At 48.4% G+C, this 22,573-nt stretch overlaps 1 protein-coding gene and 1 long non-coding RNA gene across 4 annotated transcripts; one reads left to right on the forward strand and one right to left on the reverse strand.

Annotated features, from left to right (window-relative positions):
* Positions 1–2,991: 2,991 nt before the first annotated feature.
* On the forward strand, positions 2,992–11,629 carry DNAJB5 (DnaJ heat shock protein family (Hsp40) member B5). Of its 3 annotated transcripts, XM_074330672.1 has the most exons (5): positions 3,000–3,135; positions 3,948–4,089; positions 6,448–6,692; positions 9,493–10,094; positions 10,217–11,629. In XM_074330672.1, exons 2-5 carry the CDS (start codon positions 4,022–4,024, stop codon positions 10,448–10,450), a joined length of 1,149 nt encoding a protein of 382 aa, XP_074186773.1. In that variant the 5' UTR covers positions 3,000–3,135; positions 3,948–4,021; the 3' UTR covers positions 10,451–11,629. The 3 variants fall into 3 exon arrangements, with proteins under 3 accessions (XP_019584560.1, XP_074186773.1, XP_019584559.1); XM_019729001.2 differs by lacking the exon at positions 3,948–4,089 and having other exon boundaries at positions 2,992–3,135; XM_019729000.2 differs by lacking the exon at positions 3,000–3,135 and having other exon boundaries at positions 3,908–4,089.
* Positions 11,630–13,368: 1,739 nt separating this feature from the next.
* Positions 13,369–20,935, reverse strand: LOC141571151 (uncharacterized). The gene is made up of 3 exons (XR_012495840.1): positions 20,800–20,935; positions 15,741–15,782; positions 13,369–14,312 (listed from the first exon to the last, which is right to left on the reverse strand). It is a non-coding gene; the product is annotated as an uncharacterized LOC141571151 (long non-coding RNA).
* Between the last annotated feature and the right edge of the window lie 1,638 nt (positions 20,936–22,573).

A 22,573-nucleotide genomic window follows, 5' to 3' on the forward strand; every position in this document is an offset into this window, starting at 1 on the left:
CACACCCAGAGCTTAGCAACTGTGGGAGCCCCTGGCAACTGTTGCCATGGTGACAAGACAGGGAACTGAGAACCAGCTGGAGAGGGAGACTTCCTCTGGAGCCTTCAGGATATGTGCAAGATAGGGGGCTCCCCCTCCCGTACAGTCTGGGAGGGAACATGTGTTCCTGTCTAAACACCTCCTCACTGGCACCCACCCCCACCTCTGCCCCCGGGTTCCGGTTCCTTCAGGGTGAGGAAATGAGGGACACCTAGGATTATGACGTCTCTATGGGGAGGAAGGGTGAGTAGGGTGTTTGGAACTGACATGATCAAAGACGCAGTCATACACCAGCAGACACGATGTCAGTGTGTCAAAAGCCATGAAGCTGCACTCCATCCGCTCTGTCGTGTAGATACAGGCCTGTGCAGTCATTTAATCAACATGTACACTAACACAAAATCACACACCTACAGCAAATAACACAGAATCAGACACACTACCACACACAAATCATTACATAAATAATTACACAAATTGCATTATAGATACAACAGTACAAATAACTCCCAATCAGAGTCAAACATTGACAGATGCACTCACACACCCAGATATCCGTGAACACACAGAGTAACGGGTAACTTTGTTGAGCGTTAACTACTGCCAAGCTCAGAACTAGGTGCATTACATGTGTTACCTTAATTAGCCCTCACAGCAACCCTCTGAGGTACTGCTGTTGTCTATCCCATTCTACAAAGAAGGAAAGAGGCACAGATATGGCAAGTAACCTCACAAAGTCTACAATCTGCCTCACGAGCCTACATTCTTATTCCCTATGCCTTATTGTGCACCCTGGTTCCTCACACACACACAACTGACACCAATGGGATAGAGGGCAGTAAAAGCACCCCGGGGGCAGACAAAGGAGTCCGTGCCATCAATACCTGAAGGCACAGCCCTGCACCCTCAAAGGTCTAAGCCTACGCGTTAGCATTAGCAGGGACCAGGTAAGGGTCGGTGACTAAACTCTCTGCCTCCGTGTTGGCACAGGCAATGCTGGAGGAGGCAGCATAGACAGAACTGGAATGGGAAGAAGCAGAGCCACCCACAGCCCAGGCCCCCATGCATCTGGAGGTGGGGGGGATGAAAGCCCCCAAATCTAAAAAGCCAGCACCTGTTCTGGGACCCCTCTTCCTACTTTGCCCATCTCCATGTCACATTATTCCATTCCGTCATCACCCCAACTCCCATCCCTTCCTCACCTCCTCACCCCATCTCTCTGTCCCAATCTTTTGCTGCTCACCCATCTCCCCTCCCCTCTATTCCTTGTTCCCCACTTCCCCTTCCCTTCTCATCTTCTCCCTCCTTCCCTCCCCTCCCCCTCATTTTACCTCCCCTGCCCTCCTATCTTCATTCCCCAAACCCCACCTCCTCTCCATTCTCCTCTTACCCCACTTCCTTTCCTTTCTTCACACCCCTTTACACCGGGGATCCCCACTGGGAAGACTAGAAAGAAGACAAGTAGTGGAGACTATGCAGACCTGCCTCAGGACCCCTAGACCTCTCTCCTGCTCTGCTCTGCTCTATAGCCGAGGTACTGATGCCCTCTACAAGCCACACGTTCCAGCTCTATCCAGTTTGCATGACCTCATGGGTCTCTGAAAAAAAACTCTGTATCTGAAAAAAATGGCAAAGAAAGAGAGGTGAGAGCTTCTGCCCTGGCCTTTCCCTTGTCCTCAAACCCTCCAAGAATTCCTTTCCCCTCTTCACCCCCGGGTTACCCCCTCTCCACCCCCGTTCCCTCTAGCACAGATGGGCCTGGGAGACAGTAACGTGGGCGCAAGGCACCGTGTCTGCTCAAGCGTCGGCTTCCGCTGGCAACCACCTCCGCAGCCCTGCCTGCTCTGAACAGCGGGGATACTGGGGTTGAGATTTAATGGGGGGTGGGGGTGGGGTGGGACTGAGATGGGAGATTCTGAGGGTGTTAAGAAAAAAGATCATGTGGAGCTGAGATGAGGGGTTAAAAAGGGGAGCTAGGCTAGGGGAGCATAAAGAATTAAGAATAGGAAAAGACAGAAGATCATGGGGGAAAAACAGATTATACTGGGCCAACAGGAGGGAAAAACGATGGGGGCCTAAAATGTGGACCTCAAAGGGGAAGTAGGATAAAAGATTATAGGAAGAACTTTAATGTGGATTGTGGGGGTTGCTGAGAGGGGTCTGCTCATGAGGGAGCTGGGATGTGGAGATTATACAGAGAAAAAAAAGGGTACTCAGAAAGGGAATCATGGAGGTGCTAAACCTGAGAACTACCACATTACAAAGCAGAGAGCAGAAGGACACTTAACTCTGCACGTCTATCTGGGAATGTTTCGAAATTCAGTTAGGTCACATCAGGGCAACTCTGGGTCAAGGTAAGGTAAAGCTAAATCAGGTCAGATCGAAGTCTCCGTGGAAGACGGGTTAAGAAGGGGTGACCTTTTGACCCTGGTCCAGAGACTACAGCTCCCAGAGTGCACTATTCTGTCCCCTAGCCTCCTAAATGATGAAAGAAGAGAATGCCCATAGTCACCAACTGGTGGGTGCGGTTTTCCTTTAAGGCTGCCTTTGACGTTGCACGGGTTCCAGAAGGTTCTCCCGGGATTCGAGCAGTGGCCAGTACGTCCCACCTTCTCAAACCGGAGATTGGACTAATATAGTTGCGCAGTCCCCCTCCCGGCTGGGATCTGAGCTCCACAGACCAACCAATAAAATCAAAGGGCGCGTGGAGTTGCCGCCCTCTGTCCCTTTCACCAATGACACGACGAGATAGTGAAGAGGTGTGGTTGACTGATCCCAAATTGCACCAATCAGACCCACACCAATCACTGCCAGGAATGTGTGCGTGTGTGGCCGGGTGACAGGGGCGGAGAATGGGAGGGTATCACCGAGCCACTCGTTGAAAGCTGTCCAATTACAGCAGAGGCTGGGCTGAGTGACGGGCAGACAGCGCAATGGGTGGCGCGGAGGCGGAGCCGTGGGGGCGGGTTCCCGGGCCCGCTGTCTGCGGCCGGCGGGCAGGCGACTCCTGTCCCAAGTGGAGGCAGCGGAGCCGGAGCCGGGGGAGGGGGTAGCGGCTGTCTGACCCACCGCAGAGGCGCCCGCAGCAACTCACCGGTGAGGGTGCCGAGCTAGCACTCGGGGATCCCGGGAGTGGGGGCATCTCGAAGCCAGGGGTCCTGGTGTCAGGGGGTTGGGACACTGAGAGCCCATCGGCTCCTTCTGCCCTGGGGGTGCGCGGACCCGGGCTCTGCAAAGTGCTCGCTGTCGGCGACTCTCTTACAGGGGGCAGCCAGCGTCTGAGCCGGGGGAGGGGGCAGCGGGCGGGGTCAGATTGGGTTCCGTGGGGTGGAGACGTTTCTGAGCCAGCCCTGCCAGCCAGTACCGGTGACATCACCGACCACCCTCCCCCGCCGGAGCCCCCTCCCCTCTCCTCCCCTTCTCTCCTCACCGCGCCTTTTGTCCCGGCGGAGCTCTGCCCTGCCCCTCCCCTCCCCGCCCATCTGTGAGGGAGGAGACTCCCCGTCAGTGACTTCATTGAGTAGGTTCTTGGGGATTGGGGTCGGGTCCTCCCAGGAAAGAGGCAAGAGGAACTCACTGCCTCTCAGGCCCTCACAGACAATCACACCTGTCACAGCACACGCTCGCACTGCCAGCCTTACTGTCACAGCCATACAGCCATTCACAATCAGCCAGACATTGCTGCACCTGAGAGCAGGTGGTCGCTAGCCCTTCACGCTCCACACCTGGGGATCAGGTCCAGCTCCTGCTGCACCGGACAGGCCTTGCTGGGCCAAGTGCCTATGAGAACCTGAGGAGGTGGCTTCCAGAGCTACAGCTCTCCAAGCAGCTCCAGTGGAGCAATCTGAGGTGAGGGGCTGGGCTGGGCATGTTTAAGCGCACAGTGCTCTCCTGCCCATCCCCAGCAGCACCCCCACTACAGGCCCGAGGAGCTTTCCGGAGCTTCCCACACTTCTGGGGAGAAGACTTCTTAGCCAGCTTGATGTTTAAAATTCAGCTGGAGCCCTTAAAACTTCGAGCGTGGACGCTGAATGGGTTTGTAAAGTTTCGGTAAGTCCCTCCGGAGAATGGCACTCATACTCATACCAAGTCAAATTCTCCACATCACATCCCCCTCCATTGCCTCCTGCTTCATCCCTCTCATCCTCATCTCATCCTCATCACATAAAGAACCCCTCTACCTCACCCCTACATTTGAATGAAGTGCACCCCTTTATCATTCCTCTCCTATACCAAACCCTTCAGGCATCCATTTTCCACAAACATCTCCAGTATTTCAATTCTCTACATCTCTCTTTCAACCCACTGGTAACCCATTTTCCACCTCAGCCATTTCCATTTGTCATACCTCACCCCCTCCATCAGTACTTCATGTTCAGCAGCAACCATCTCCCTTCCCTATACCCTCTTGCCATTTCTCCTCATTTTTCATTCCTGCCTCTACATTAACACCCTCTTCATTCTTCTCCATCAAAGGCAGTGCCATGCCATGGGGCTCCTTTGTCATTCCAACACGTGGCTTGTGGGTAGGGGGAGGGAGGGAGGAAAGGAGGAGGAAAAAGGCAATTCTGAAAGAGCTTGCCCTGTGTCTGTGGAGGCAAGAGAATTACAGGTCTAGAACGCCTAGCAGGTGGGTGCCAGGGAGGAAGTTGGCTGGATGAAGAAAGAGGTAATACAGGGACAGCAAGAGGGAATGGGAGAATTGGCAAGACGGTCTACTAGTCCTCTGCCTAGAAGCTGCTATCGTTCTCTGGGGGCACCCTCTTCGTGTGCTAGGGTTCCTTCCCAGTCCTGGTGGGGGGGGAAGGTGTGGGCGGAGGCAGAGATGGCAGACCACCCCCAGCTCCCTCTCAGACGGCTTTTACTGCTGCTTCCGAAAATGGCTGGCCTCCCCCAGATGCTCTTTCTTCTCTGCCTCCTCCAACCTCAGCATCCCCAGCCAGGCGTGACACACTGGTAGGGGGAGAAGGGGGTGTACCCGCCTTTTTGAAGCGTTCTCTTCATCAGAGTGAGGTGACTCCCAGAACCATGAATCAACCCAGCCACCTGTGACAGGCCCTGTGGGGGCAGGAGCCAGGGCCGTTGTCCTACCCACCTGGAGGCTTGAGGCCTCCTCTTACCAATTACAGCCCTCACTCCTGCCAAGAAACCCTGTACCCCTTGCTGAAGCAGTCAGAGGCAGAAAAGCAGGCCTTAGCAGTGGCTGCCAGCCCAGGACATTGCTAGAAAGACTCTGGTTCTCCGGGCTTTGGCAGGGGTTGGCCAAATCTCAGAAAGGCTGGAGAATGGCTTCTGGCCATTCCCACAAATAGCTCTAGCTACAGAAGGGTCCCGTTCCCTTCATATCTACCACAGAGACATTGGTGGAGGGAGATTAGCATCGAAGAATTAGAGCCCTGTGTTTCTCCCTCACATAACAAGTGGCCCTGCAGCCAGCTTAGAAGGGACTATGAGAGGAGCATGGACCTGGCACTGGGCCAGATCCGAAACCGCAGGACAGGTGAGAGGCAGGGACTGGTAGGGAAGGTATTAAGGAAACGGAAGTTAATGCCCAATCTCCTAACAACTAAGGTTTAAAAAGGCCCTACCCCCAGGATGCTTTTGTTCACTAACACTGGTGCTTAGGCGACACAGACTTGTCTTCACACACAGTTTTGTGTGTAGATACTGGGAAATGAGTAAAGGGAACTGTTGCGTTGGTTGGGGGAAGGACAGTGTCACCCACCCCGCCCCCCCCAATAATGAGGGAATTAGAAACGGCAGTTTCCAAAGGCTGTGAATCATCCTCTGATGTGAGTCACACGTGAGGCTTCGCATAGTATGGGAGCAGGGGCAGGAGGGCCTGGGGTCTCCAATGGCAGAGAGCACTCCAGGCACCCACACCCTGACTCAGCCTGGCTGGCCAGGACAGCTGGCTGAAGACCTGGGCCTGTCCCCAGGCCTGGGCTACTGCCGCAGCTGACCTTAGCCGGGCACCATGCCTGAGGCATGGCGTAGGAACCCACGCTGCTCAGGTGACCTCATCCAGTACACTGATCTTCACTAGCTTCTGTCCGTGTGTTTGTCAGTCCATGGTGCCACCTCACTCAGCAAGGCCTTTCAGGGGTCCTCGGTCTGGCCCAAGGGCCTGGGCCTTAGCCTAGCCCCAGGAAGTGGGCCGCAGCCCCCTGCTTCCTGCTGGGAAAACCCAGGAACTGAGGAAAGAATCACAGACTCCTAGAATGTCAGAGCTGGAAGAGATCATCTAGTCCAAACCTTTCATTTTACTGATGAGGAATCAGAGGCCCAGAGAACAGGCATGAGCTGCTGAAAGTCACACAGTGACTTTTAGGGACTGTAGGATCATCAGGAGCAGGGCTGGGGCAGAGGGAATAGGGGCATCAAGGATTGGCCCTGGATTTCTTTCAGAAACAAGGAGACCAGTGCCGGTCCAGTGGCTGTGATGGGAAAGGATTATTACAAGATTCTTGGGATCCCATCGGGAGCCAATGAGGATGAGATCAAGAAAGCCTATCGGAAGATGGCCTTGAAGTACCACCCAGACAAGAACAAAGAACCCAACGCGGAGGAGAAATTTAAGGAGATTGCAGAGGCCTATGATGTGCTGAGTGACCCTAAGAAACGCGGCCTATATGACCAGTACGGGGAGGAAGGTAAGAGGGCAGTGCTCCAGCCTAATACTGGACCCCTGTCCTTGTTTGGGGTCCTGGGTGACCCAGTTCTCACAGCAGAGAACTGGAAGCTGAGGAGGGGGTGAGGGAGGCAAGTGTTCCCAACACTGACACCCAGAGGAGAAAAGAGACCACCCACTACCCAGCCTCGGCTTACCAAAGTTCTCCCCGCCTCTGTCTGCCCCTCTCCCTCCTTAAGTTCAGGCCTTGGGAGGTCTGAAGCTCAAACCAGAGGCTTTCCACCCCCCTCCCTTTTTGCCCTCCCAGCCTTATTAGTCCTGCCTGAAGTCCCTGCTGCTTCATTGGCTGATGGGGAAGGGAGTGTGTGGCTCTCTGAGGACAAAGCATTTACATTCATCAGCATAAAAGTTTGGCCCTTAAGCTACCTGGGAATTAACCACTGGAGCTCTGAGCTGGAGAGATGGCTGTCCCTTTCTCTGCCCCCTCCCTGCCCACTTTAGGTCATCAGAACAGAGGCGGAGCTTCACCTCCCTGAGGAAGTGGCAGGGGTCCAAGGGTGGAAAGGGAACTGCTGCTGGCATTTTGCCCCCTCCCTGGGGTAGCTAGTGGTCCCGCACACAGTGGCAGGAAAGGCCCAAATAAAGCCTCTGAGAGGGCGGCCCCTCCCAGCACATCCCACAGGCATGATGTAGCTGCTAATTCTGGGCCTGCCCCTCAGAGCCGCCTGCCACCCGCCAGCCACAGACACCTGTCAGGCTATATTAAGAGACATAGTCACAGCTGAGGACTCTCCTTCCCCGGAGGAACTGTCCTCCCTCCCCAGCGGCATCCACCTTTTTTCCACATTCTCCTCCTCACTCTCCCCATTCTAGCCTCAAAATTAGATGGGCTAACGATATGTATCATATCTGACACAGAGTAGACACTCAAAAGAATGTTCTTTTTCTTCTCCTCTCTGCTGTGTGTTCCATGCCCCATGCTGTGCTCCACAGTCCTCCCAGATCCCTCCTCTGATTCTTCAGACCACTAGTTCCTTCCATTTTTCCTTGCTCATCTACTAGACTTGCCAACTCCCAAATTCACCAGGTATCTTCTGGAATCCCCAGTATTCTCTCAGCTAAGAAATTTTTCTCCCTGGGATGGAAGGATGGGAGCAGTAGGGGTGGGGAAGAGGGAAGCTGTGCAAATACCATGCCACCATGTGACCTGTCTAGGAATTGCACTCATTCCTCTACTTGGCCTCACCTTTGTTTAAGAAGAAGGTGGGAGCTGGGAGAGCTACCTGGAAACTTCACCCCTCCTGAATGACCAAGCCTAAGTGAAGGTCAAAGCTCAGCCCCTATTCCCAGATACCGAGTTCTAATGCAGCTCTACATCCCAGGAAGGCTCCTGAGGATGCAGAAGGGAAAGGCAGCCTTGGAAATGTGGGTTATAAAATTTCCGTTCGCCCTGCCTCCTCCCCAACAACCAGACAGAACAATTGTGCACAGAGACTCTGTGCTCAGCCCTCGCTGGGGACAAGTTGTTCCCAGCTTTAAAAGGAGGTGGTAGTAGTGCAGCAGGAATCCCTACAGAGAAATTACCCCTTGCCGTCATCATCAGTCCAGCCTCCCTCTTGCACTGTGCTCTGCCAAGCTTCTTGAACTCACCTAATAATCAGACCCTCCACAGAACAGACCCTGAGTCTCAGGGGAGGGGTGAAGAGGCAGCTGCCACAAGTCTCTGCTGCCAGCCACTTGGCTTCTCTAATGAAATCCAAATCTGCCCTTGTGGTCCCAAGAAATAAGAGGCCAATTTAGACTCAGGCTTCCACAACCAATTGAAATTCTTGATAAAAGGCCTTAAAGAGAAGAGTCCCTTCCCCTAGCCTGGACCCCAATCTGAGTCTACATATCCTAGATCCTTTCTCAGTGTTAACCCTGCCTCACTCCTTCCCATGCCCCCTACTACCCTCATCACCACCAGTACCATCCCCGCATTAAGGCTGCCTCCAGGAATCTGAGCCCCTTAGACAGGACCTGACTCCAGAAACAGCAGCTGAGGTCACCACCCACAATGTGCCCACTCATTCATGCATTTTGGTTGCTCTGACATTAGGTATGAGGTATAGGCCTCGGTGTTCTATAGCTCCAGGGAGCGCCATTCCCATTGTAGTCTGTGTCTATCCAACGTGCAAATGGCACCCCCTGGAGTTGTGCAACACTGGGAAAACTTTCTAGAGAAATAGCTCCTCATCTCCAGAGCTTTCCTGAGTTTTTGGGCCCTCCTGATTTCCCATTTGGTCGAAAGTCAGGGAAAGAAGAAACCACGCTAGAAGCAGAGTAAGAGTTGGGACTGTATCCCCACCTTATTTGGGACAGGTCACTTGCTAACCTCGTCTGGTTAGATCCTGTCTGATTGCCTCTTGCCTGGTGTGTCTTTGGAAATAAGCAAAAATTGGGGAGCCAGGTATGACATGTAAAAATTTGGGAGCCAGGCCAGCCACTCAAGACTTTGGGAGACATCTCTGGGTTATGGGTACATGGAAGAAATTACGTGACTGGAAGTCACATCCTCCAAGGCTTCTAGTCTTAGCTTTTCCACCTATTGGGTACCTCGGCCTCTTTGAAACTCAAGATGAGCTTTCTCAATAAACATATAATTATATAGAGTAAAATTAATCTTGCCAGAGATTTTTCTTAATCTATTAGAACAGCCCTTTCTGTGGGAGTTAAAGGTTTCTTCTTTCTCTAGGCCCAGAAGCTGGGAGCTAGAGGGCAAGGGGCGGAGCTTGGGGCGGGGCCAGGACAGCCACACTGCCCCTAACTTCTCCTCCCTCCAGGCCTGAAGACTGGCGGTGGTTCATCAGGTGGCTCCAGTGGCTCCTTTCACTACACCTTTCATGGGGACCCCCATGCCACCTTTGCCTCCTTCTTTGGTGGCTCCAATCCCTTCGATATCTTCTTTGCCAGCAGCCGTTCCACTCGACCCTTCAGTGGTTTTGACCCAGATGACATGGATGTGGATGATGATGAGGACCCATTTGGTGCCTTCGGCCGCTTTGGCTTCAATGGGCTGAGCAGGGGTCCAAGGCGAACCCCAGAACCACTGTACCCTCGACGCAAGGTGCAGGACCCACCTGTGGTGCATGAACTGCGGGTGTCCCTGGAGGAGATCTACCATGGCTCCACCAAGCGCATGAAGATTACGAGGCGGCGCCTCAACCCTGACGGGCGAACTGTGCGCACCGAGGACAAGATCCTGCACATTGTGATCAAGCGAGGCTGGAAGGAAGGCACCAAGATCACCTTCCCCAAGGAGGGCGACGCCACACCTGACAACATCCCTGCCGACATAGTCTTTGTGCTCAAAGACAAGCCCCACGCGCACTTCCGCAGAGACGGCACCAACGTGCTCTACAGCGCTCTGATTAGCCTCAAGGAGGTGCGTCCTGGATCGGGGCGTGTGACCAGGGGGTGATAGGGACATCCTTTCCCCACTTGTCTTTCTCCCTCTTCCCAATCACTCTCCCCTCCCTTTTTCTCACTCTGCCTCATTTTCCTCAGGCGCTGTGTGGCTGCACTGTGAACATTCCCACCATTGATGGCCGAGTGATCCCTTTGCCCTGCAATGATGTCATCAAGCCAGGCACCGTGAAGAGACTCCGAGGGGAGGGTCTCCCCTTCCCCAAGGTGCCCACCCAGCGCGGAGACCTCATTGTCGAGTTCAAAGTTCGCTTTCCAGACAGATTAACACCACAGACACGACAGATCCTTAAGCAGCACCTACCCTGTTCCTAGGCTCTGCCCCCGCCCGCCCAGAGTCTACCACAGCAATACCCCACACTCACCCCGCCCATGTACACCCAGCTGGATGTCCACTGGACACTAGCAACTTTTTCTAAAATGCAAAAAAAGCCACTGGTTTTCAGGAAAATGTTTCTCTTCCTGACCCCTTTCAGAGCTGGGCTGCCTTGGGGGAGTGGGAGGGAGGTGGGGAGAACTAGCCTAGGCCAGGGGTCAATTTTCATGTCACTAGCTTTGAATCCAGTTCCCACTCCAGTGGCTGGAGAGTGACCTGAGTGCTACTTGAAGATGTAGAGATTCCTTGTCCATGCCTGTATATATAGCATGTCCTCCGTCCCCTCTCAGCTTTGCTAATACTTCTCCTCTCCCTCCCCTTCAGCTTCCTCCTGTTGGGGGAGGAAGAGGATAGAAAGGACACCGCTTTCCCACCCCAGCTTCACCCCCAGGTCCACAGTGTCCCAGGTTATCATACACATATTCACACACACAAAGCACTCACCTAGAGCTGTCTGTGCCTCTCCAGGGTTGAGATAGAAACGGAAGGTCCATAACCCATGAACCAGGCCATTGAGCACGAGACACTTTTTATTTGGGGCAGGGAGGTGAATAGGGCCCTCAAGCAGCGTCCCTGACAGCTCTCCTGCCCAGTCCCCACAGAGCTGGAAGTTCTGTCCTCCCTGTTGCTCTCAGGAGTGTGTAAGGGCAGAGGGAGAGGAAGGGGGCCTCCTGTATTAAAGCTAAGAGGCGGGCGCGGGATCCAACTCCCAGCCTTCATCAGGAAGGGACAGGGCTTTGGGGCCAGGTAGCAGCTATTCCTCAGCAAGAGATTCAGGGTCACAGGTTTCTCCACACACCTCTGAACTCAGGGCCTAGCCACCCCCAAACTTCCAAATCCCATTTTTGTGATATGTGAAGCTACTTATTTCTTACCCTTCATGGAGGCTGCGTGGGGAATTTCCAGCCTTTTGATGCCTGTGTGACCCCACCCCACTCCCACAGTTGTATAAAGGTCAAACAGTGAAGGAGCTAGGGGAAGACTGATCCAGCAAGGTCTTAGGGTGGGGTCTTTAGGTTTTCTCACTTTGACAAGCCCCTGAATGTTTTTATAGTAGTTTTTTTTTGTATTTTTTTGTAATGACAGTATTATGAAAAAAATAAAATATTTTAAAAATATGGCAGCGCAGCAGAAATAATGAAGCTGGGATTGAGGGTGGATGTACAGTGCCACTGTCAATCTTCCTCCAGGGCCCTGATCACCTCTTGAGAAGCCCGAGCAGGCTTTCAACATAAGGTAAAGCTGATTCCTTCCTTCCTCTAAGCCCAGACTCCTGGGATTTCCAAAATGTATACCCCAAATAGTAAAGACAGAAGATACCACCCACCTATTAGAAGAAACAAATTTATCTGGAAAGAATAAATATCCTTGGTTATGACAAACAGACTATCCTCTTTGAAGGATGTGCTAACATGAGAAATAATAGATTTTCTCTATATGGACTGGAATTTTCCCTTGAGAAAAACATCCCTCCTAGGAGGGAATGGAGAACTTTCTGGATGACTAGAGGAGACAAATCCCTAAAGACAGCCTGGGGCCACGAAGAGGGCAGCTGGAGGTACCTAGCATCCTTGGTCCAGGCTCATGGGACCTGGCTGGGGACACAGGCTCCCTGGGAGGCGTGAACTCCGTGGCTGCTCCTTAAATCTCATAATTTCCCAGGGATGTCTGTCCTGGTCACTAAGCTGCCTGTCCCTGCTGAGACAACTCTGGTCCTCAGGGCTGGAGTGCCATGCTGACTGCATGATGCACTTGGCACTTTCCTTGGATCTTGGTAGGAACGAGCCCTGTAGTTGCACGAATGCCCATCTGCAGGCTCTGCCTCGGCCTGGACTTCCTCCTGGTGCTGATTTTCCTCCGTGCCTGAGGCCCAATTCTTCTCCAGGATCAGGCCCATGATGGCCACGCCCTCCTCAGCGCAGTGTCCCCAGTGCCGTGAAGACAGCTCTTCCTTCACCAGGTCCTGGGCTCCACACATGGGCTGACACTGAGTAGGCTTTTCACAGGGATCTTCTTGCCCTTGCCTTTTCCCCTGGGACAATGCCAGTGAAGAAAGCTGCTCATCCTTTTACCCAAGGTACTTCCGGAAGAAGTCTGTCCCTTCCAGTGCAGAAACCAAAGGTTCTTGATCCCAAGGGTGTCTGCTACTCCCCTGGCCTGGGCTGGGAGAGCCCCAATTCTGCATCCTTTACTCAGTGGTCTCCTATTTAGGGTCTTCTAGAGTTGTCCCTCTCTTCACCTGGGGCTAAATTCTTGTCCTGGCTCTTCCCTAGGGCCTGAAGCTTTGGATCCAGGTCTGCTGGGCCAGACTGCTTCCTCTGGCTTCCATGTGGACACACAGGACCTAAGAAATTGTCATGTCCCCACTGAGTACTCTCTGGGGATACAACTATGAGACCTTAGAAGCCAAGCTATCTGAGGCCAGGAGCACTTCAATGAGAAAGCCCTGAAGCTGGCTCTGCAATTTTAGCCTTACATTTCTTGGAGGTTGCACGGGGGATTTGTTGTCCTTTAATGCCTATGTAGCCTTACACACGCATGCGTGCGCACACACACACACACACACACACACACACAGAGCTGTATAAAAGTCAAAATAGTAAAGGAGCTGAGGGAAAGACTGGATCAGCCAATTCCTGGGAAGCGAGGTCTTTATTGGGTTTTCTCACTTTGACAAGCCCCTGAATCTTTTTACAGGAGTTGTGTGTGTGTGTGTAACTTTGTAATGACAGTACTATACCAATTATTGGCTCATTTGTATGACTGTATTATGTTCTTTAAGGCTTGGTCATCCTGAATCTTGGGCACCCAGCACTCTCGAGGTGGGGGCATTCCTTGGTCACTGGAGCCCCTTGACCACTCAGATGGCCATTTACCGGGAGCTTCCAGGCATCTCCCAGCTCACTGACGCTCAGAACATCTTCTGATTTGGGCTTAGGAGCGAGAGTCTTCTTAGACTTCACTATCTCCCTGAACTTTCCGGCCTTTGAAGAAATCCCTAAATTAATCTCCAACCTCCTTTTCCTAAAGTGGAAACTCCAAGAAGACGCTCCCCTCTGTGGTGATCCCCTCCAGTCACTCTTCTTTCTGTTCTCTGCCACTGGGGCACTTCTCCGTGGCTGGAGTCCATTGGGACACAACTCCACTCTCATCCCTGGGTCATGTCCTACCACTGACTGACTTGGAGTGACTCTGGACTGCCTCTCTTGGTTCCCATACAGTCCCACTCTGCCACGATTTACCCATGCTGATGGGTGTAAGGAGCTAAAAACTTTGTCTACTCTTTTCCTTGGACTGAGGGTCCTGTGTGAATAATAATCAACATCTCAGGGCCCCTTGGCCTTTCTTGTCACAGGTGAGGGGGCAGGGCAGGAACTATCAAGAGTGGGAATTGAATTTTTTGGTATCAGCTTGTCTGTTGACCTGCCTAAAGGTTTCTTTCAAAGAGCAAAGCAACCCCAGCTTAGCCATCCCTGAAAGGCGGGTGGCTGAGAGAGAAAGGTGGACTGGGGAAGGGGCCATGATTGGGTCTCTAGCAACTCTATCAACAGTTTTATGTATTCAAGGACCTTGAGAGGTAAGCTCTACCTCTGCCACACCCAAAGCCACACAACCTCAGCTTCCTAGTACTTGTCTCATGCCTAGATCAAGGAAGGAAAGCTTCCAAGAGGTATTCAGGCAGTGTTCTTGATTCATTGAGGGAACCAAATTTCCAGTTTCCAAGTGGCTACTGGCTTGCCCTCCCTTGTCAACCTTGGCTGCACTGGGGCCCTGGAATCACATAGGGCAAGAAGAGAAGTACTGGAAAGAAAAAAAAGAGACACATCAATACCTGCTTTTCCAAAGAGCAAGCAGGTCCCGTGTCACATGAGCTCCTTTCTGGTAATCTTTCCAAGCTGGGAAAATAGGAGACTCGGTCATAAGTGGTGAAGGTAGGAGCAAAGGGATCTAATAGGAAACTAACTAAAATGGTCCTTTGAGGGAGCCTCTTAGGGGAATAGACTCCGAGAGTCCCAACCATTAGTACACAAGGTCAAATAGTGACAACAACCAACAAGCTCAACTATGGAATAGTGTTTTATACTTCCTCCCATCTGATCCTCATAACCATGCTATGAGGGGTGCAAGCAAAGTGTATGAGGTGTGATCAAAAAATAAGGTGAGGGTCGGCCGGTGAGCTCAGTTGGTTAGAGCACGGTGCTCTTAACAACAAGGTTGCCAGTTCGATCCCCACATGGGCCACTGTGAGCCGCACCCTCCACAACTAGATTGAAACAACTACTTGACTTGGAGCTGATGGGTCTTGGAAAAACACACTTAAATAAATAAAAGTTTAAAAAAATAATAAGGTGAATGTTTAAATTTTTAAAAATTTATTGACACATTGCCATTAATCCCCCTCAAAATATTCCCCTTCATTTCAAACACACTTATCCATCCCATCATTATTGCCACTTTCTGAAGCAATTCTGAAGTCCTCTTTTGTGAGTATCTATACTTCATCCTCCATCATGACAACACTCCATGTCACATCGCTTCTGGTATGGCAATTTCTGTCAAAGAAAAATATTATGGTGTGTCCTCATCCACCTTATTCCCTGGATCTGGCACCATGCGACTTCTGGCTCTTCCCCAAAGTCAAAATGACCACTAAAGGAAAACATTTTGAATCGACTCAGGACATTGAGGCAGCCATGATAGCACAACTAAAGACACTCGAGAAAGAGAACTTCCAGAACTGATTCAGAAAGTGGCAAGAATTAAGGGGGCAGTGTGTTCGAAGTGAGGGGGAGTATTTTGAGGGAGATTAATGGCAATGTGTCTTTTAGTAATTAATTTTTTTATTTCAACATTCCCTGTATTTTTTTTAATCACACCTCATATCTAAAGAAATCTGAGCCTTAAAAAAGTTAAACAAATTGTCCCAAATCAGGACCCAAATCTCCACCTCTAGGTATTCGTTCCACTGCATCTCATATTGTCACCTAGTGGGCAAGACTCAGTGACCATCGTTCTTTCATTCCCATAGATGAGCCTAGCAGGGAACCCAAGAAGTGTTTCAGTTTCTGACTCCTTCCTATGAGTCTCCCTGCTGAGAGCTTTGGTTTCTGAGAGGGATAGGTTCTAGCAGCTGATGTCTTCAGAGGCTGTGCACCTGGGTCTCATGGAAAGGAAAAATTAAGTTTAACCCTTGAGGGCTCCAGACTGAATAGGCAGAAGCTTACTTACAAATGTTCCGTCTTTGCTCCTCTTCTTCCCTCTGCATTGATGCTGAAAGAAATGAATGAGGGGATTGGATTCAATTCTTATTCTCCCCTCTCTAGGCAAGCTGTAGACATTCATTATATATGAATAATACGATTTTCTACATTTCTGGGTTCTTACCCAGAAATTCATTCTTAAAGTGATTTAAGTATTTTCCATTTTTCTTCTTTGGAAATCTCATACAAATGTTTTCTGTATGTAATCCTCAATTGATTTTTAGTCAGTAATCCTTACTGAAAATTCAGGTCAAATAATCTCAGACCAACAGTTACATGTATAGGATTTTGTCCCTCGGGTATAGAGCTTAGACTCTAGCATCTGGGTATTAGTCTCTAGATAAGTTCAATCATAAAGGAAACGCTTGATCCAGAGACACCTGAGAAGGTAAAGTGACTGATGAATGTGTGTTGAGGGACTTTGTTCTGCAAGTATCCTGAACCGTCTTTATCATTTAATCCTGCATTGTCACATATGGTAGCCACTAGCCACATGTAGCTATTGAGCCCTTTGAGGTTGGTGTGAATTGAGATGTGCTGTAAGAGTAAAATATACACTTGAAATTTGATTTTGAAAACAGCACCAAAAAAAGGATGAAAGATGTTTCATTAATAATGTTTATATTGTTCACATGTTGAAATGACTGTTGAGAGGAAACTTCTTATCAAATTTGCTATGTATTTACTGAAAATGTTTCTTAATATTGTGCATTTTACTATCTGTGAAAAATTTTTTACACAATCAACAGCCTTTTCATTTTTTCTCTGCTGCAGAGCATTCTTTTGGTGTTTATCACTCAAGAAACAATTTTCCACAACAGATTTATGCCACAGTGCTGACAAGCCACATTGAACTTTGGGTATCAGTTCTGCCTCACTTTGTAGTCAACTCTGAGGACTCACTCAAGTGAATTTCCTCCACACAACATAAAAGAAATCTGATGAAGGCAATTTCAGTGCACAATATTTCACACAATATTATGTGCACAATAATGACACAGTAACTGTAACATGCCAATATATATATAAAGAAATATCTACATATGTTGTTTAAAACTTGAAATCTCTATATAAATACTTTCAAATATTGATGAGAAAATGGATCATGGCCTGTCACACATTTAAAATTAAGTGTTTGGATTCCCAGTTACATATGGTGAATCAAACATACTTGTTTATCATCTCTCACCCAGAATTTCATTAAAAGTGAAGGAAAAAGAAAATAAACTATTGAAGACGACAAGAATGGAAGGGGATATATATGGGATGTATCGGAAATAAAATGGAGGAGTGGTTACTGACTTAGCAGAGCAGAAGTAACTACCAAGTTAAACACTTGCAGAAGAAGACAGGGGAAGTAAGCCAATTCACCCCATGAACATCAACAGACCCAGAAAGTGTGGGTGGGGCACGGGGCAAGGAATTGCAAATGCTTATTTGATGATTTTTGACCTGGTAAGCAGGCTTCACAGACTACTAGGTTGTAAGCAGGCTTGAGAGACTACAGATGTATATATAGAAAGCCAGTTAAAGAAAAAATTGTATACTGGAAAAACAAAAAGTTGTATAAACAGAGTAATTATAGAGTAAAAATAATTAGAGTATACTGTTTCACACAATAGTAAACAATATTTACATAGTCTAGTTAATATAAATACTTAACAATAATTTAACCAAAAATTATAATATATTAGGAGTTTGGGGGAAGGAAAATGGGGATGGTACTGAAGCCTAATCTTTATCTTCCATAGTTACAAATCAATATATAATTTAAAATTCATATATCAGGAAATATTGGTAAAAGTATATTATTTTAAAAATACAGAGATCAAAAACATATTCATTTGTTAACTACTACCATAATCATGATATAGAAATTGTCATGATATAGAACATCTCTCAAAGTTTATTTTTATCCCTTCATAGTCAATCTTCCACTCTCCCAGGAACTACTGATCTGCTTTCTGTCACTATAGTTTTACACTTTCTTGACTTTTATGTAAATGAAGTTATACAGTAGATAGCCTTTTATGAAAGGCTTCTTTCACTTAATGTAACACTTTGGAGATTCATCAGTGCTATTGCATGTATCAGTAGTTTGTTCCTTTTAATTATTAGGGAGTAGTTTCCATTGAATGAATATACTACAGTTTGCTTATCCTGATGGAGATTTGGGTTCTTTCCAGTTTTTGGCTATTATGAATAAAACTGCTATGAAAAGTTGTAAAAAATGAAAATAAATAAATAAATACAAGGAGGTTAACAATACAAAACCAAAAAACAAAAAACTTAAAGTGGTTGCCTCCAGTAAGCAGGATTTATGGTAGAAGAAAGTGGGGACAAAGAGCCTGCTTTGTTAAAAGACCTTAAATCACTATCTGACTTTTAAAACAAAGTGCATACATGACTCTGATTTTAAAAAACCTAATTTTAAAAATAACCAGGAAAAAATCAAATAAATCTTGGACAGAGATTTCATTGTAAAAATCTGTAAGTAAACCTGAAATACAATCCAATTTTTAAAATGAAGTCTATAAGATTTCTATTTCTGTCAATTTAACTAGGCTAGGTATTATGAAATGCCCTTCTACTGCAAAACACCCAAATGCTGGAAAGGAAGGAAGGAAGGGAGGCAGGGAGGGAGGAAGAAAGAAAATTTAGAGCCAGAATTAGACGGAAGGCCAGCACAGACACCAGGACTGCCCTAAAAACAACTCAGACACCTAAAGCTTTGCTGGTTATTGGCCCCACTGAGGAACAGTATTTAGATTTGACAAAGTAGGGGAGCTGAATCTAAGAATGGCACATAAAGCCAGGCACCCAAAGGGGCAATATCTTGAAGATGCGAAGAAGAAAATCTGCATGCTGGCAACAAGACCCAACAAGAAAACCAATCTGTCTTTGGTGACACTAAGAATGGGGAGGAGAGACAGATTTGATAAATAGACAAAATTATCAAAACTGAGTGAAAAAACTAACAATATTAATACTAATAATTTCCCCTCATAATTTATAATCATAGCCCTAGTCTCATGCAGACCCAGGATTTGAATTTACACCATGCTCACAGTCTGTGAAATCCCAATCCAATAAATAAATAGGAATAGTTCCAGGTTGGTAGTGTCCCCTAGGACCCAGGAGAAACCAAGACACATCATCTCAATATAGGCCCTTCGGGATGCACAGAGTTAAAATTTAACCAAGTATATGTAGGTCCTAATAAAATATATCAAACACACAAGGAAACAGACCTCCATAAACAAGTTTAGAGAGACTCCAAACTGAAAAATAAGATAAACTCAGGCTGTAGATATTAAAATTATAAGAAAAAGTACACGAAGTAGGTTTACAGTATTTTAAAAAATGTTTTAAACTGAAAAGACAGAGATAATCACTATGTAGAGCAGAGAGAAGGGACATTTAGCTCAACCTGGACCTTCAGGGTAGGTTCCCTGAGGAGATGATGCCTGAATTGGGATAGAAGGACAATTAAGAATCAGCCAGGTGGAAAAGTGGTGAGGGCATTCCAGACAGAGAAATCAAAATCATGATGAGCAGAGAGCTATGGAAGCAATAATCAGCATGGGGGCACTCAGGAAAAATTACAAGCGTTCCTCTATTACTAGAATAACAAATGCAAGCAAGTAATGGCAAAAGAAGCTAAAGAAGAGAGAGATCTGCAGGTGGAGGGTTCTCTATACCACGTAGGAAGAATGGCTTCACTGAAGGATGTTAAGGAGGGGAGTATCAGTCATTTTTGTTTTAGGTAGATTGCTTTGGCAGTAGTGAGGGGAAAGGATTAGAGATGGACAAAGCTGGAGGGATGGAAATCAGCTAGTGAGAAATGTTTGTGGGAGAAGTGATGAGGGCCTGAACTACCAGGGTGACAGTAAGGATGAGGATGCGAGACAGTTTGGAGAAACAGCAGAGAAAAGTAGCAAAAGTCGATGACTGATTACTTATGGGAAAGATGAAAGGGGAGCAGTGTAGAATGACTCCCACGTTTCTTGCTTGGGTGACTAGGTGATACTAATTGCTTTGGGGAATACAACAGGAAAAGCAGGTTGGGACAGAAGAAAAAAATGGCCTAAGTTATGCAGATGTTAGGCCTGGGATACCTGTGGGAAGTGGAGCTCAGGGATGTTTAGCCAGCAACTGGAATTTAGGAGATAAGCTCATAGAAGTCAGTGCTAAATGACCACATGAGTGGCTAACTCACCGCTTCAGAGAATCTACTTCAGAGAATAACATAGTCATTAAAAATGATATTTAGAAAGAGTTTACAGTATATAGAAAAGGTTTATGCTAAAATAATAACTGCTTTCCTACCTTACAAAACCCCACATTTATTTAAACAATGTAAAAATATGAATAGCAAAGTCTGGGGAGAAATACATCAAAATGCTATAGAAATTATTTTGATTGGAAATTTATGGGATTCTTCTAATTTTTCATATCTTCTAAATTTACTATGTAATACTATCATAATGGGGAAAACTTAAAAAAAAGACCACCACACAGCAACATTTCCTCCTACCTCTAGTGTGACAGAGCTAGAGTTCCCATCAAACACAGCACCTAGCACATACCGTGTTTCCCTGAAAATAAGACTTAGCCGGACCATCAGCTCTAATGAGTCTTTTGGAGCAAAAATTAATATTAGACCCGGTATTATATTATACTATACCCGGTCTTATATTAAAATAAGGCTGGGTATTATTTATATTATATTATATTACATTATACCTGGTCTTATATTAAAATAAGACCGGGTCTTATATTAATTTTTGCTCCAAAAGACGCATTAGAGCTGATGGTCCGGCTAAGTCTTACTTTCAGGGAAACACGGTAGTAGTTCCTCAATAAATGTAGTAAAGTATCAATACCTGAGATTTGCAGGCAGTTGCCTTGGATTTTCCCCCTTTCTAGAAGCCTGCGACCTGTCCTGTCTGCTAGAATGCTTCACCGTGGTGGGCCCCACAGATTCCATCCCAGGTCTGCCTCTGCCCCTCAGGACTCAGCCTCACCTCAGCCCACTGACACTCTGCCCTGATGAGTTTAGGCCGGGCTCCCACCAATCATTCCCACCGGGCGCCCTCGGCTTCACAGCTTCCTTCATCTCCTCTGAAACCACTCCCCCCACGTAGACATCACCCCTTCGGCGGAAGCTGGCCCCGTACCGAGTGTTTGCGCAACTGACGTGACCCCTCCTTTCCAGAGGGGCAGCTCAGTGAAGTCTCACTGTCCTCTTACCAGTCCTGACATTTTCAGGGCACTGGGTCTGTCAGGGACACTGGACAAGGCCGTGCCCACGCGGCAACTGGAGCTGGGCTTATCTTGGCCTTCCTATGGAGAGGGAGGAAGGAGGGGGAGAAGGAAGGGGAGGAACGAGCGGGGGGGGGGGAGGGAGGGAGGAAAGAGGAGAGAGGGGAAGGGACAGGGAGGCGGGGGGAACGGGAAAACTTCTGGCGAACTGGGCAGCGAAGGAAGCCGCGGCCGCGCGTGTCTGCTCAGAGGCTCTGCGGCGGGCTTCGGGCGCAGCCAGCCCGAGCACAGGCCCAGCCGTCCGAGATGAGGGAGTCCCGCGGCGGGAACAGCCCTGGGGCGTCTGAAAAACCTTGCCTGAATCTCGGCTGTGGTCTCAAGGAAGCCAAGGAAGCTGACTTCGGCGTACACAGGTGTGGATCTGCCGGTGGCCATTAGGAAGCCCGAGGAGATTCCTGAGGCCCCGCCCCGGAGCAGGCCCCGTCCGGAAACAGAAATCCCACCCGTTGCTCATTCATTCACGCAGAAGTTACTGAGCCCTAACCAAATGCTAAACACCAGAGGCTGGAGTTAAAGCAGTGAACTGGGTAGACACGGTCCCAGCCCTCAGACAATTAAGACACAAGTTACAATCTAATGTGGAAAGTGCTGGTGGGAAAGGGGAGGATAAGGGCACCCATTCTTGCTTGGGAGGGTCGAAGAAGGCCCCCCAGAGCGACACCTTTCACTGTAGCAGGAAGGAGGTTGTATGCAATGGCAATTGTTTTTGACGATGGCGAGTTCCCATCTGAGGGCTTCTGGCTCCTCTGAAAAGTGGAGTTCTGATGCATTTGCTACGGCGGGGGAAAAAGTTGAGGGAAAGTGAAGAAAGCTTGAACTGAGTTTTGAGTAGAATGTGAGAATTGTTAAGGAATAAATGAAGTAAACGCCACAGGCAGGGAGCTTTGCCTGTTTTGATCACTGATGTATCCCAAGTACTTAGAACAATGCTTAGCACACAGCAGGCACTCAGTAAATGGAATGCATGAATAAGTGCTTTTCAAGTGCTCATGGAGCTGACCATCAGTTTATGGTGGCACCAACTTACTCATATGTGATTTTATCCAGTAGCTCTGAGCTGCTTCCTAGAGGGCAGGTCTGGCAGAGGCAGAGTTGGGATTTTGCCAGGTTGTAATGATAAAAAGAGAATGAATTGAGAAGCATGTGGAATGTTTAGTATGTGATGCACCATGAAGTCTATCATGGAGAAGGAGGAAAGGAAGGCAAGAGGTTACTCATGGTCAGGGGGAAAGTGGAAGGATCAACGGAATGGATATCCTAACAAGGTTGAAGAACTGTCATCTTTAGGACAAATATGGAGGTTGAAGTCAGAGGGTGGGATGCCAGACTGTATTATTTTGGAAGGCAGAGCAATTCCTGATGATGAAGCTTCAGATATGACCGTACCTAGATTGGAGCAGAGAGAAAGGACTCTGAGGTGAAAAGGTCTAGGAATTTAGAGTCTAGGTCACTGAATGGTCTATCCACACAGATGTT

The sequence above is a fragment of the Rhinolophus sinicus genome, linkage group LG04 (assembly GCF_036562045.2).
Source record: "Rhinolophus sinicus isolate RSC01 linkage group LG04, ASM3656204v1, whole genome shotgun sequence".
Classification (NCBI taxonomy): Eukaryota; Metazoa; Chordata; class Mammalia; order Chiroptera; family Rhinolophidae; genus Rhinolophus; species Rhinolophus sinicus.

Bases quoted from the DNA above. Each gene is read 5' to 3' on its own strand.
- DNAJB5 (XM_019729000.2), top strand. From the start codon at position 3,908: ATGTTTAAGCGCACAGTGCTCTCCTGCCCATCCCCAGCAGCACCCCCA. The intron at 4,090-6,447 runs GTAAGTCCCTCC...GATTTCTTTCAG, and splicing joins AATGGGTTTGTAAAGTTTCG to AAACAAGGAGACCAGTGCCG. The intron at 6,693-9,492 runs GTAAGAGGGCAG...TCCTCCCTCCAG, and splicing joins TGACCAGTACGGGGAGGAAG to GCCTGAAGACTGGCGGTGGT.